The sequence below is a fragment of the Bufo gargarizans genome, chromosome 3 (assembly GCF_014858855.1).
Source record: "Bufo gargarizans isolate SCDJY-AF-19 chromosome 3, ASM1485885v1, whole genome shotgun sequence".
NCBI classification, from domain to species: domain Eukaryota; kingdom Metazoa; phylum Chordata; class Amphibia; order Anura; family Bufonidae; genus Bufo; species Bufo gargarizans.
Window position 1 is genome coordinate 620,935,908 of NC_058082.1, and position 14,784 is coordinate 620,950,691.

Consider the following 14,784-nt stretch of genomic DNA (forward strand, 5'->3'; position numbering starts at 1 on the left):
ATTGCAGCTCCCTGTCATTTCACCCGATACGGAAAAGAAAAATGCACTTTGTGACGAAGCAAGTTGCCACGCAAACGGATTTTTTAGCAAAATTCGGCGAATCAGCCGAATCAAACTTTTCATAAATTCGCTCATCTAAAATGAAAGCCATTGGAAAAGTCAATCAACGTTTCCTTGCCATTATTTAATTATCCGGTTAAGAGTTCCATTTAGGTCTGCTACATCTGTAGATAGATAGATAGATAGATAGACAATAAATAGATAGATCAGCTTACCATTTTTGGCCTTTCCCTAGATAGATAGATAGATAGATAGATAGATAGATACCTTGTGCAGTATATACTTAATTGTACATGTACTGATTTGGATTTCTCTCTTCCATCTGTAGCACTGAATAGATTCCATTTTCCTATAAATAAAAGTAAGCCCAATAAAATTTTATATTTAATAATGTCTCATGGAACTGAATTGCGTCTTCCCTCAGTAGACCTCTTCTCGAGGTGAGCCCGGTTATTTGTTTAGCCTTTTATTATTAGATGGCGTATTTTACATTTGGCGGCCGTTGTTTTCCTAAGCGGAGTTTCTGTGGTGGACTCCAGCAGGACATTACCTCGTGCTCCAGCCTCACAATCCTCTGTGAATGGCCCAATAACATTGACCCCCCTCTTCTCTTTAGGGGTCACAGTAAATAAATGAGATCCCTGGAGTTTCTACGGATGTTGTTGTCTCCTTACTGCCTACATTACCGTACATCCAGTGACATTGAGCTCTTGCTTGGTTACTTTGGAGGTCTTCCACGTCTAACTATGCATTACTTACTACTCCACTGTTATGTGACTCCCAAATTAATCCCACTGTTGACAGCTTCTTCCCCTAACACTTTTGTAATAGTTTGTGTGCTGAATAAATGTTGTGACAAAATATCAATGCAGCATGAAGCAATTGTTTTGACCCAAAAAGTTTGTCCCTCTTATCCTGGCATGGTGGTGTGAAGGTGTCACGACCATGCAGTTGCCTGCGGTTTGGTTTTTGTCAATCACATTGTGAGGGCGGCTGGTTTGTTGCCTCACATGTGGTTGCCGCTGGCAACATGTTTATACTTGCCAGTATAGCAGCCTGAGCTGTTGCTAGGCAGCTTGCTGCAATCTGCATGCGGTTACACTTGGCAGCGTGTGTTTATATGTGTGCACTTTCCTTGTTTGGTGTGCACGGGGTTTATTGTGTGTATTCCCCTTTTAGTTGCTGTCTTCCCTTCCCTGGTGTTGGAAGGGTTAACTTCCTTCCTAGTGTGTGTGCACTGGGTGTGTCTGATTGTGGGGGTGACTACATGGGCTATAAAGCCTCAGTTAAGACCTGATGTCTGAGGGGTACTCCAGCCTTGTAGTAAGCTGGAGGCACTCTCTTGGTCCCATATACCATCTGCCAGTGAGGGCCACCCTTGTGGCCATAAATTGTGATACACGATGTTATGAGGATGTGTTTGTGTGTTTATGCTTATTTATTGCAGCGTATGGTTTCCTGGCTTCCTGTGTGGTGTGTGTGCTCTGTCTTTTGTGTTGTTGTGGACAGCAGCACTTATACTTGGGTTCCAGGCTCTGTGTCTGTGGCAGGTAGGTGTGGTACTAGTTGCACTTACCTGCCATTGCCATATGACTGTTTTTGTTCCCCTTTCTTTATAGCTTGGCCACTTTAGACTCCTGTTTCTCCGCGTCCAGGAGGAACAGGTAGTCTACCCAGCTCCTAGCTTAGGGACCTGCGGAGGGTTAGTAGGGACCTGAGGTTCCAGAGCATGAGTCCTCCTACCTTCAAGGTCGGCTCATGTCGCTAGGAGTTAGGGTCAGATTAGGGAAGCTTTAGGAGGTGACCTGCTCCCTAATTCTGTCTTCCTGGCCGAGTCGTGACTACCATCATCAGGCATCGCACGGCTGAGGGTTTTCCCCATCCTCAGCCGTGACAGAAGGATATTCCCAGGTTATTGATGATGAACTCATACACAGTTGAGTCACATTAATATGACCTCTGCCTACTTTTGTGTCATGTGTAGCTCATGATGGAAGTCACGTGTGGTGAGCAGGCTAGGTAGGTACATAAGGTGTGTGATAGGCTGTCTGCACACATATCCCTCATTGCTATCAAGGGTAAAAGGGGCGATTTATCAGAGTTGAAAAAAAGGGATGATTATTGGCTTTTGGGCCAAGGTTGGTAGTATTTCTGACACTGTGCAATTTGTAAAGTTTGCACGGTCCTGTGATGAAAATGTATCATGAGTGGACAAATAGGTCCATTACAAATATTCGACATGGAAACTGCAAAGCACCACGTGCCATTGATGTGAGAGATGAACATTGACTATGAAGGTGCAAGATGGTGTACCCACGTGCTACAGGGGAGCAGCTCACTGCCAAAATGAATCAGGGGGCTACCAGATATGCGTCTAAATCAAACCCTACTGCATATGGTGCTCCAAAGCAGACGGAAAAGGCTTTTATTCTCATGGCATTATCATATTTGGACTTCTTGTGGTGTTATTTCTGAAGACAGAGTCCATCTAATAATAAGAGGCCTTTCTAATAACCTTTGGAATCACTCATTTGACTTGCCCAATTTACAGATAAGCAAATTGATGCTTAATTAATCCAAAACTTTTGCAATTTGTTTTGAATGAATCATTCGAAATAGCATCCACCTCTTTATAGTTAGAAGAAAGAGAAGAAGGCATCTGCCATCAAAAAGGGACAATTTTCAGACCATATTTAATATGACCTCCTGCTATAATTTGTTTGCCCATAGGCATATATGTTGCTATCACTTTGATGTTACTAATGCTGTTTTATCCTTAAAGATCTTGAAAGGGGTTGACTACAGTCCTAGGAGACCTCAGAGTGTTGTGCACAACTTTTCAGGGCCATTGGGGCACTTTTGTTTTGCATCAAATTTATTCAGGTGCCGAATCAAATCAAGAAATCCGATCATCTCTAGTCTGTACTGAGTCTATTAGCATGCTCTTGCCCAGTGTTAGGCTGGCCCACCAGAGTACCAGAGATCCTCTAGTGGGCCAGGCTCTGATACCATAATGGGTCCCGAAGATCAAGGACAAAAAAAAAAACTATTTGGCTTCCTTTGGAGCCATTCACTTGCCACTAGGGTGTATTTTTGTGATTCAAAACGTATTACATTTTATTGATGATGCAGGGATCGGGCCTCAAGAATAATTTCCTCTGGTGGACCTCAGTCTGACACTGCTCTTGCCTGATCCAAGATTAGGTATATAATATCAAATCGTGTTTATTAAAGAGGAAAAATACAATAAAAAAGTCTAAAAATATATCAAATGAAGCTATTTTAATGAAACCTGGAGTTTGTAGTTATAGTTTGTTGGCTTGGCAGGCCTTCCAACATTTGAATTATGTTGATTATGCCCGAAGCTCCATCAAGCGAGCTAAAACTAATGTGATCTTGTTCTCCAAAGGGACTAAAAGGTTTTATCAGAGTCTGGTGATGATTAAATAGATTGGAAAGCCACAAAAGCATAACAATGTAATGCTTACAGTGTCAGGGAGCACACGCAACGTGTCATATCGAGAAGTGATCGCGTTCATTTGTCATGTTGCCATACCGCAAAGAACAAAGTGATATTATTAATAATACCCTAATACCGGGAGAACATGGCAGTACTAATTTTATTGCCTCAAAGTTTTTAACTAATGCATAGACTAATAAAAGTGTCATTGAGATTTATGTTAGCGTGAAATTATTAAAGCCCACGATGAATGGTGCTCGCAGGTATGTCTGTGATAAATCTGTATGGTTAAGGTAAAGGCTTGCTTGTCTTGAGAAATATCCATTATTGCATTAAGATTTCCATTTTTTCCGCCTTGAAATATAGATATGACATCAAGGATGATTACACTTTGCGGATTAAGAAGGCTGCCAGTATTGATGAAGGGACGTACACTTGTATTTCGGAGAACCGGGTCGGTAAAGTGGAGGCCTCAGCGGCGCTCACAGTAAGAGGTGAGGAGAATGATTTGGATGATTGATTCTAGGTTCTCTTTATTTACATCTGCATTACCAACTCCTAAAGGTTTCTGTCCGGTGGTGGAGGATGAGACGTCCCAAAATGGTTGACTTTTTCTTCTCTTTGACAATTACTTACATTTTATAAAGTTTGGTTTGAAAAAGTAAAAGAAAAACACAAATATAGGACAATAGGATTACAAAAGTTTTTAAAATACATACTTACCCACATCCAAAGTGGACCTCCTCAGGATACGTCATCAATATGAGATGTCTGAAGAGGCCGCAGTCCTCTGTGAGCACTTAGGCCGTTTCCTAGGCCAGGTGACGTTGCGTTCATCGGTCACGTGGCTAGAGTGCAGCTCAAGTGAATGGGGCTGAGCTCGATACCAAGCGGAGCCGCTATCCAATGGACTGTCCTGTGCCTGGTAAACTGTGAGAACGCTGTGAGAGCTCTGGTTAGGGCTGCAGCTTCCTCAGAAAGCTGATCGGTGTGGGTGCCAGGAGTTGGACCCCCAACAGTCTCATGTGTATGACCTATTTTAGGGATAGGCTATCAATATGACAATCCTGGAGAACCCCTTTAAATTCCCCAAATCGAGACATTTAAGCTCGACCCTTCAGAAACATCTCAAAATACCAATTTTTTGTAAAATTTGCATGAATCCCACTGCAAGCACCTTCCTTTAGATGTCATATTAAAGGTTAACTAGTAAATACAGATTCACCCAAAGTGACAATCAAGGGTCACTTACTTACAAGGGGTTGTAACATCTCAGACAATGGAGGGATAAGTCTCCATTGTCTGATAGGTGTGGGTACCACCCTTGGGACCCGCACTTATCTTGAAACAGAACCTTTAAGATCGCGGAGGGTGCATCTCGCATGCGTAGCTGCCCTCCATTCATTTCTATCTAGTGCTGTCTTGGCTATTTCTGTCGGCCTCATATAAATGAATGCGAGCGGAGGCCGTGCAAGTGCGGTGCACTCCCATTCATTTCTATGGGGCCGATGGAAATAGATTCCTTCAGCTGCCAAGAGCACATGTAACAGGTCATCCAGTCTCATAGGTACAAATCTGCTGACAGATGCTCCTTAATACTACTAACACTAAGCTTTCCCCACATACATTTCTAGTGAACCTCAAGCTGATTCTATCTCCCACAAGATTTGGATGGAGGTCAGATAACTGAAAACGTCAGATAAAACTGATGCATTACTGTATGTATAGAGCGCCTGAAGAGGTGGAGCATGACACTTGGCTTCTCCTTGTGCCACGGATCCCATCCTCTGGACTTCTACTATGCATAAGACAATGTTTGAGTGTTACCCAGAGTCGGGGGCATACACAGATCTCATAGGGTCCCATAGCAAAACATAGTATGCCCCCACACACCTTAATCAATTTCCTAGTACGCTCCCTGGAGAAGCATGTCTTCCCAGATTTCAGAAAAATTAACTTTTTTTAAAATGTTAGAAGTTTTTCATTGAAAAAAATGTAATAGAAAAGTCACCTTCTGCCACTTTATGACTTAAAGTGCCTGATAAATATAGCGCTCATCAGACAACTACACTTATACATCTCCTGCTTTCCTTCACACAGTTTGCTATATAACTGTCTGTCTGTTGCCACCACATTACGGAGCCCTGTACTTCAGAATTTATACAGTTACCATTGATATCAATGAGAGCTGTAAATAATGTATTTGCACTGAGCTCCTCCTAGTGGTGGCTACTGCAAAATGCAGAATCCGTGTTGGGGCAGTTCTATGCTTGGCTTCTCCTCCCCAGGCCCCATAGCAGTCAAATCATCTTCCTCCATGGTAGGTAGACCACTGCCCAGAGACAAGAGGTCAACATATGTGAGAAAAAAATATGTTTTCTAGATTATATTGTTAATTTCCTTCAGTAAGCAGAGTGCCTTAAAAATACTCCAGAAATGACTGAATTTCCCTTTAAAATATGTTATTTTCACAAAGGATAAAGCAAATAATCATTAAATATTTTCATGGAATTCTGCAGATCTTACAAATATCATTTTCTCATTCTGGGATGAATCTGCACCGAATGAGTTCTCTCCACTCAATGGAAACGCTATTTCACAGTTTAGTGGCGCATGCTTGGAGCTGCCATGCAAGCTGTTATAAGGTTAATAATAGTATTTTTAGCACATTTCATGCTCCTTTATAACACAATACGTTATATGTAAACCTCTGCCAATTTCTTATCGGAGATGGAAACAGACCTGAATGATAGAGACGGCCTGCGTGTATGTATGGGATTCATGCACCAGCTGGCTCTGGGAGATTAAAGCTACTCGCTGTAATATGTATTATGCAGGTGCATGAAATCTACCTGTCTTTGGTATTTTTTATAGAAGATCTAAGTTTATCTCCTTATAAAGGAAATGATGCTTTTTGTTTTTGGCTGGGAATTTAGTTAAAATCCAACACATTGGCAGAATGAGATCTGTGCACCCACCGGCTAGTATATCTGTGCGCCGACCGGCTAGTATATACACACAGAGCGTCATGGTCTCAGAACTGTCAAACCCAAGCTGAAAAGATCCAAAATACTTAGTAGGGTTATATTACCCCATGGATTTTATATTATTGAAGTGTTTCCCCCTAGAAGTGTTCATTTCATGGAAGAATACTGCATTTCTATACAATAATACCATATAATGGACAGCCATAGATATGAGATAGATAGATAGATAATTAGATAGATAGATAGATAATTAGATAGATAGATAGATAGATAATTAGATAGATAGATAGATAGACAGATAATTAGATAGAGAGATAGATAGATAATTAGATAGATAGATAGATAGATAGATAGATAATTAGATAGATAGATAGATAATTAGATAGATAGATAGATAATTAGATAGATAGATAGTGTTGGTTAAGCACCAAAGTGCTCGGGTGCTCGGCACAATAGAAGTCAAAGGGAGAACCCGAGCATTAGACCAGGCACCCCCTGCGCTGAAGAGGGGAGGATGTCTGGTTCACAGGAAAAGGTCAGAAATAGATGGAAACACCACTGAAATGGTTCGGTAACAGCATGGGAAAGATGTCTGGATGCATCTTGGACTCCCAGGTCGCTGCTGGGAACGATGTTGTCCGGGTATTACGCCACTTTTACAGACTGACAATAATACACACAAAACCGAAGATAAAATCAATTTTAGAGGAAAATCTGTTAGGAAACATTCTTTCCTGTATATTTACTGGTATATAAAGTGCAAGTGCTGCCAAAAATTACAAGGAAGAGGCACTCCGATACAACCTGTATATCACATAAAGGAGGGCCTGATTCACATTGCGCACATGCGCAAATATAGTACACAGAATGTCACTGATATTTTTAGGATGCACAAACATTATACAGGAGGTATAGCGGAAGTAATGTCGCTGTCACCAGGGGCTAATAAAAAAATTACACTGAATTAATGTCACTGATATTTTGGATGCGCAAACATTACACAGGAGATGTAGCGCAGATAATGTCACTGTCCGCAGCGGCCAAACAATTGCAAGCTATTTAGCGCAGGTTGCGCTAAATATATATATTGCTGCCAGATACAACAATAGTCCTTAAAATTACTTTTGGGTCTATAACAAGTAAAAAAGCTAAAATATTCCTATGTCACTCCCTACACTATCTCTCTCTTCTGCTCTCCAGCTCCCCCTGACTAATACTGAGCTGAACACGTGTCATCGGCTGCTATATAGCACCTGATGACGCGTTCCGGCCAGCCAATCACTGTAATGCCAGTAACCAACATGGCTACGGTATTATAGTGAATGGCAGTACTTACCTGCATTTTTTTTGGCTGTGTAGCAGCCAACAAATGTGCGGGGAGGAGAATCGAGCATCGCTCTCGAGCACACACGGTATTCGGCCGAACACTAATAGATAGATAGATAATAGGTAGATAGATAGATAATTAGATAGATAGATAGATACATAGATGATAGATAGAAGATAGATAGATAGATATTACATAGATAGATAGATAGATAGATATTACATAGATAGATAGATAGATAGATAGATAGAAAATGAGATGGATAGATAGATATTACATAGATTATAGATAGATTATAGATAGATAGATAGATAGTAGATAGATAGATAATAGATAGATATGAGATAGATAGATAGGAGATAGATAGTAGATAGATAGATGATAGATAGATAGATAGATAGATACATAGATGATAGATAGATAGATAGATATTACATAGATAGATAGATAGATAGATAGATACATAGATGATAGATAGATAGATAGATAGATAGATAGATATTACATAGATAGATAGATAGATAGATAGATAGAAAATGAGATGGATAGATAGATATTACATAGATTATAGATAGATAATAGATAGAGAGATAGATAGTAGATAGATAGATAATAGATAGACAGATAGATAGATAATAGATAGATATGAGATAGATATTACATAGATGATAGATAGATTCCTTCATGCAGCAAAAAGGGGAGGGGGAAATAATTATGTTTGATTTTGATGAATTTTGTTTTTTGTACTTGTAAGTTTTATCATGGTAAATAAATATATAAAAAATAATAATAATAGAAGTGGGGGATATTTATTTTATATCACATTATTAACCTGTGATAGTTCTGCATGCAGTGAAGAAGATTCTATGTGACTTTTATATGCTCACTTTATACTTTACACAGGGGTGGTCATGGATATTCAGTGGTGTTTTCTGTGACATCTGTAATCAGGACTCGCCCGGTTGCCATGGGCAACACCACAGATTGCTTTCCGTGTTCTGGTTTTCATACATGACCCCAGTTTTCTCGGCTGATCCATGCATGCACTGACAATTGCTGTCTATTGTAGTCACTATAGCCTTGTAGTATTGCATGTCACATTCTGACAGACTTTCTTTGAATTTTCTTTTTATGTTCTCTCACCACCATTGTAATTCCTTCAGTTCGCCCTGTTGGTAAGTAACCATCCTTATATTATGTTAGCATGACGTTTTGCTATGTTCCATCTTTCATTTATATTCTGGATCACTGGTGAGCACACATGGGGTGAAGCTTCAGACGTCTTTTGCACATGCAGGATGTTCATGGCAGACCACCAGCACCAGCAATGGTATAATTACTGACAGGCTCTTATGTTGCAGGACCTTTGGTGAACCTTAGCCTATCTACTATCCAACATTTACTGCTCAATAATACTCAAAAATACTCCTGTAATCTTAACCAAGTCAGAGCAAACCTACTCAAGCCTACAGAAAACTTTAGTTGTATAGAACTTCTAAAACTGTATAGAGCCGTTACACATTATCATCGATGGATCTGGATGCTGAAACCGACACCAACCACTATGGCCTGTTTGTGTTTCCTGACTGCCTCCAGCATTTCTCCAGTTTACTAAGTCCTACCCTACCTCTTAATCATGGAGCTTAAAGAGTCTCACTACAGATGTGTCCACCATATACCCTAGCTTGAATTTAGCTAAGGATCTCAATATCTCATGAAGAAAATTCCATACAATATAGCAAGGTGTTAGCAAAACCTTTGAAAGTCTGCAGTTCACATCATAACCACTAGGTGGCCACATATAGATGCCTATAGGATAGACATCTCATGATACAATATGACTACACCATGTTTTTTTTTTTTAAAGCCGGTCATATCTGTCCACACATCTCCTTATTCTTTGAGCCATTCTTCGAGGCATCTGTAACTTCCTCAGTTGCCTGACCCTAAGCAAGTAGCCTGTGCACAATTGTGCGGAACATCACAATGGTGGTCAATCTTCTTCATTATATGGACCTCAATTGTGTCTTAACTCTATCAAGAGGCCACTTCTCTTTTTTATCCATGGCTTGGACAAGGTATGGACACCATGGTTTAGACAGCATATGGACACCATGACTCGGACAGGGCATGGACACCATGGCTCGGTCAGGGTATGGGCACAGCCATACAAGTATACTGTATAACTCTCATTTGCACAAGTGTGTCTTGTGTTTCCACTATATATTTTTTGCTTCCCTCTGAATATTCTTTATGTCCTGGCCAAGTCCTGACAGAACTTGAGTAGAGCCAAACAAAGTGCCTTCAGAAGATTGACAGCCACACTATGGGCCATAGGGAAGTAGTTTACCCTTTATAATTTTGAGAACATGCCATAACCCTAGCTATTGATCTAAAGGATCCCCTAATAAAATAATATGAGGGTAAATCACAATTTTATAGATTTTTTTTCCCCTTTAATAGTGAACATATGAGAATAAACAACTACACCATGTCCTGAAAGTCCTCAAAGGGATTGACTCATCTCAGAGATTGATGGCATATCACTTAAGATATGCCATCAATGTCAGATGGGTGCGTGTTCCACCTCTTGGTCCTGCTTCTATCTCCAGAATGTGGCCCCCAAAGTTAATGGAGAGCATCTTTGTATGTCCTTCCACCCACAGTTCAGCCATCAGTAGTATAGCCGTAAATGGAGAGGTGACCTCGCTTGCGCAGTGCTCTCTTCATTCACCGCTATGAGATTTCCCCAAACAGCCAAGCGTGCTCGGTTATTTTCAGAACTCCCATAGCAATGAATGGAGATTGCATACCTTGCATGCTATGTAGATTGGATCAGGTCCTAGAGGTGGAAGCGATATCCCCAGAGATATGCCGTCAATACCTGAGATGACTCAACCCCTTTAATACTGAATTATTTTGCTTTGTGGATATTTCTCCAAATAAAGTTCAATGCAGCCTCAAGTAGTTGTGCATCAACTTGACAGAAGTTAGGGCAGATCCACTTCACCTTCGGAACAAGATGTTGCCTACGTGTAGAAAAAATAAAAGTTTATGAAACTTCTCTACTGCTTAATAAACCATGCTAAGGGGGAAATAGTTCCCCTATGCATTCATTCTAAGGAAACATTGTCATAAATGTCTAAGCTAAAATGATTTAGCAATTAAGCATCCTGTCCAGAGGTCGACAGCAGAATCTTTTACCTCTCTGAATAAAATATGACTGGAAAAGGGCTTTGGAAAATGTATTTGTTTTAAGCCCTTCAGCCCCAGGCACATATGTTCCGCCATGAATTAAATATTTCATCAGGTAGAAGGGAAAGTTTTGATGATAAATATGAGGATTGTACATTCACATGAAGCTGGTTGCTCTGTTGGAAACAAAGGCTACAAATAAACATTTCTAATAACCACCAACATCATAAAAGAGCCCTAAACTGAGAAAAAAAAGACAGTAAATATCTACTGTAGGTCGTTCTGCTCTCTCAGATGGACTGCCTATGCCCTATTCTTACCTGAGCTTGAATCTGGTTAAGGATTCCAATTTCTCATGAAGCCTATTCAGTACAATATTGTGACATGCTAGCAAAAACCCTTGCAATACACATCACAGCCACTGGGTGGCCTAGCATAGACACACATTGAATAGACATTTTGTGGCATAGTATCATGAAATAACATTTAAAAAAACTGGTCGGCTCGTAGTATGGAGCCTAAATCAATATGCCGTGCCGGAAAATACAGTTGCCTCTATAACAATGTCACCACCATATATTACAAAACAGTGTACAAACAACAAGTACATGAAATAATCTCATAACAGTGCTATGCAATGGCTAAATAATACTGCTGTACCATCATTATTAACAATCTTGGTTGTAACAAGCCTTAAATCTTCTGTAGAGGAGGCTGATGCCCCCTGTGCACATACTCCAAAGGGGCGCCTTGGATTTCACTATATGTAAATGCATCAAACTGCCACAAGCATTGGGAGAAATGTATCTTATCTATAGATCCAATAAGCCTTATCTCTATGAGGATGATCAGCGTGGTAAACTCAACTGTAGGGAACACCATGACTTTGTTTAGGATGGTAGGCGCACGTTCTTAGCTGCAGTATGGATGGCGCAGAAGTGGCAGCCACATCTGGGCCCCACTGACTGAGAGAACCTGATGGCCCATCTGGCACATCAAGATCCAACAGGGGCACACAATAGGTGGTAGTTGGGCACTACACATTTTACATTGGACTCCTGAGCTTCAAGTTAGGCCTCTGTCAATATGCCCCTCTAGCTGGGGCCTCACCTACATGGGTAAACACTGCATTATTTAAAATGCTAGGGTGCCTTCACATGTGGAGTTAAAATCCACCAGAAAATCCGCAAGGGCGGCTTTTGCTGCAGATTTTTGTGCGTATTTTGATGCAAACCTTTCAGCGTGAGGATTTTTGTCTAGATTTTGTTGCCGATTTCTGTAAGGATTACAGCCCCTGTTGAAATTGACGGGGACCTTCCTCTTCAGAAAATCCACAACATATCACTATTTAAGCTGTGGAATAGAAATCCCATTGTGGAAAACAGGGCAGGGATTTACACTTTTTAGCCCCATATGAACATGGGGAGATTTTCTGGTGAGGGCCCTCTCATAGGGAATATTCCAACTCCACTCAAATTGCATGTCCCCCAAGACAACCTCAGCCATTCAAACCAGTGCATGTCCATTGTATCCATAAATTTCAGAAAGCGCTCTGCAATCTTCCCATCTCTTGACCCTAACAGTTCCTGATGATGATGCCTCCTCTATAACCAACATATGCTCTAATACAACAAATGAGGGGGGATTCTGTATTGGGCACCCCTTTCACGTGGATTCATTTGCTCTCCAATCTGCATGTTAAATAGAAGCCCTCCTAATCCGGGACGTTTCTCCATATATTGATCTGATGACATATTTGTTACAATGTTTATCCTTTGAAAAGATAAATGGATTAAGAGATCTTAACGAGGCTTTTCAAGGCTCCTAATAACTGTCCCATGCTACGTTATTGATTATTACGTCCTGCTCGGATGTTGACATACACTATTTTAATTCGCTTTGTATAAGGTCACGTCGCCAATCCATCACTTTGCGCTGCTGACAGTGACAAATTTTCACCAAAGCTGAAAACCTTTTGTAAAGCCGCGTGTTGCCCCCTGTTTAATACATTAATAATGGTGATATATTATTTACTTCTGCTAAAATATTTATCAGATGTGACAAAACATATACATGTTGTGACTGCCTGGAACGTCAACCCATTCCCTACTATGCTTAGAGCTTTATCATCTCAGAACTGCTGTCATTGTAGATCCAGGGGTAGACGGTAAAGCTGTAAATCCATTTTTTGGGAGTTCATCAAATAAAAAGAGTGAAAATAAGGAACAATTTATAAATAATTAGTAAATTCAAACCAAAGTAAAATATCAGGGCACAAGTACAAATCAGAGAAAGCCACCCCACTGGAAACACCTGGGAATCAGCAGTGGACGTTGCAATCGGCCAAGCATTTCCCCTGCGGAACATCTACATAAATGAATTGCTGACCATGTCATGGACAGCACAGATACGCCAGGGTTAGAGATCACTCTGACTCATAAAGAGGGGCCCAGAACGGAAACCTCTATATATGAGGCCCCTATACCTCAACAGACCATATGGATGGTGGTAGACTTTACATGACACCTAAATGCATAGTGTTATTATTGAAATGTTCTTACTTCCTTTTTCCAACAATTATTTTGCCATTTCAAAGCTGCCTATGGTATTTTTGGATCCATCTGCCAATTGACGTAGAATATACAGACAGAACAAATAGCATAAGTGTGAATATATCAAACATATACCTACCTCTCATCCATAGAAATCTTAGGAACATTACACTATATATCTCATAGTCTCTTTTTGGATCTTGTATTTCTCTCATATCCATGCTTCCCATACCCCCCCCCCCCCCATGCCCTGTCAGTTGATAAGTCGACTGATGGGTTGGCAGAATGTTTTTTCTGCTGCATTGTCTAAAAAGTCCTATAGCTTGAGGAAGCCATTTAAAAAATTCTGTATTCAACATGTAATAAAATTATTTTTAATGCAGTTATCTCATAAACCGAGGGAGGTTCACCAAAGAGGAATGCAACCAAAGTCATTTTTCACATATATTTAAAAATAATCCATATTTTGGACTATAAGGTCAAAACAATGTTGTCGTGTGATTTCCTGAAGGCCAGTTCTATAGACCTGGACCCCTCAGGGCTTCTACTGAACCAAATGTAGATCATCAAAGAGTTATTCAGTGGTCCAAAGCTGCCCATACACATTCAATAGAAACCAGCTGAATAACTGATTGTCCAACAGCTATCTCTACTGACTCAAACTTCTTCAAACACATAAACGTTCAGCTCGGCTGAACGTGTACAGTATGTGTTTTCTATGAGGAGACTGGAGCCGCTGTTGGACATTTCTGGTGGTGGCTTCTTTCCCGGGAGAACGAAAAGATCGGGTGATTATATTCATTTCACCCGATCCTTGTCATCTGTTGGGGGAGAGTTGGGAGACTCTCAAACACATTAGTGTTGGCCCAACCTGCCATTCTCAGAGGTCCAGTCGGCAAAAGACTTGTGTAGGCCAGCTGAAGTGTGGTTCAGTAGAACCATAATATGGTTGATACATTTGGACTATATTACTGGTCTGCTGGTCTTAAAGGGGTTCTCCTATGAGTGATGTAAAAAATTACAATCGGTCATCATATAGTAAATAACAATCTCTTTCTAACAAACCTACAACCAGCCCTGTGCCTCACATGGATCCAGAGATATTCTAATTTACTGCTCTGCTAGATTTACTGTGCATCAAGCTGAAAGCTAAGGGGGAGTGTCTTTTCTGCTGCAGCTCAGGGGGCGTGTCCATGCTCTTAC

General features: G+C 40.6%; 1 protein-coding gene across 13 annotated transcripts in view; it reads left to right on the plus strand.

The window, feature by feature from the left end:
* Nucleotides 1-14,784, plus strand: part of ROBO2 (roundabout guidance receptor 2) — a 432,244-nt gene that overhangs the window by 290,471 nt on the left and 126,989 nt on the right. For 10 of the 13 annotated variants that reach the window (XM_044284544.1, XM_044284545.1, XM_044284552.1 and 7 more), the window contains exons 6-7: nucleotides 3,887-4,014; nucleotides 8,998-9,009. In XM_044284544.1, coding sequence (XP_044140479.1) covers nucleotides 3,887-4,014; nucleotides 8,998-9,009 — 140 coding nt within the window. The remainder of the gene's footprint in view (nucleotides 1-3,886; nucleotides 4,015-8,997; nucleotides 9,010-14,784) is intronic. The other 3 variants (XM_044284546.1, XM_044284555.1, XM_044284557.1) reach the window with 1 other exon arrangement.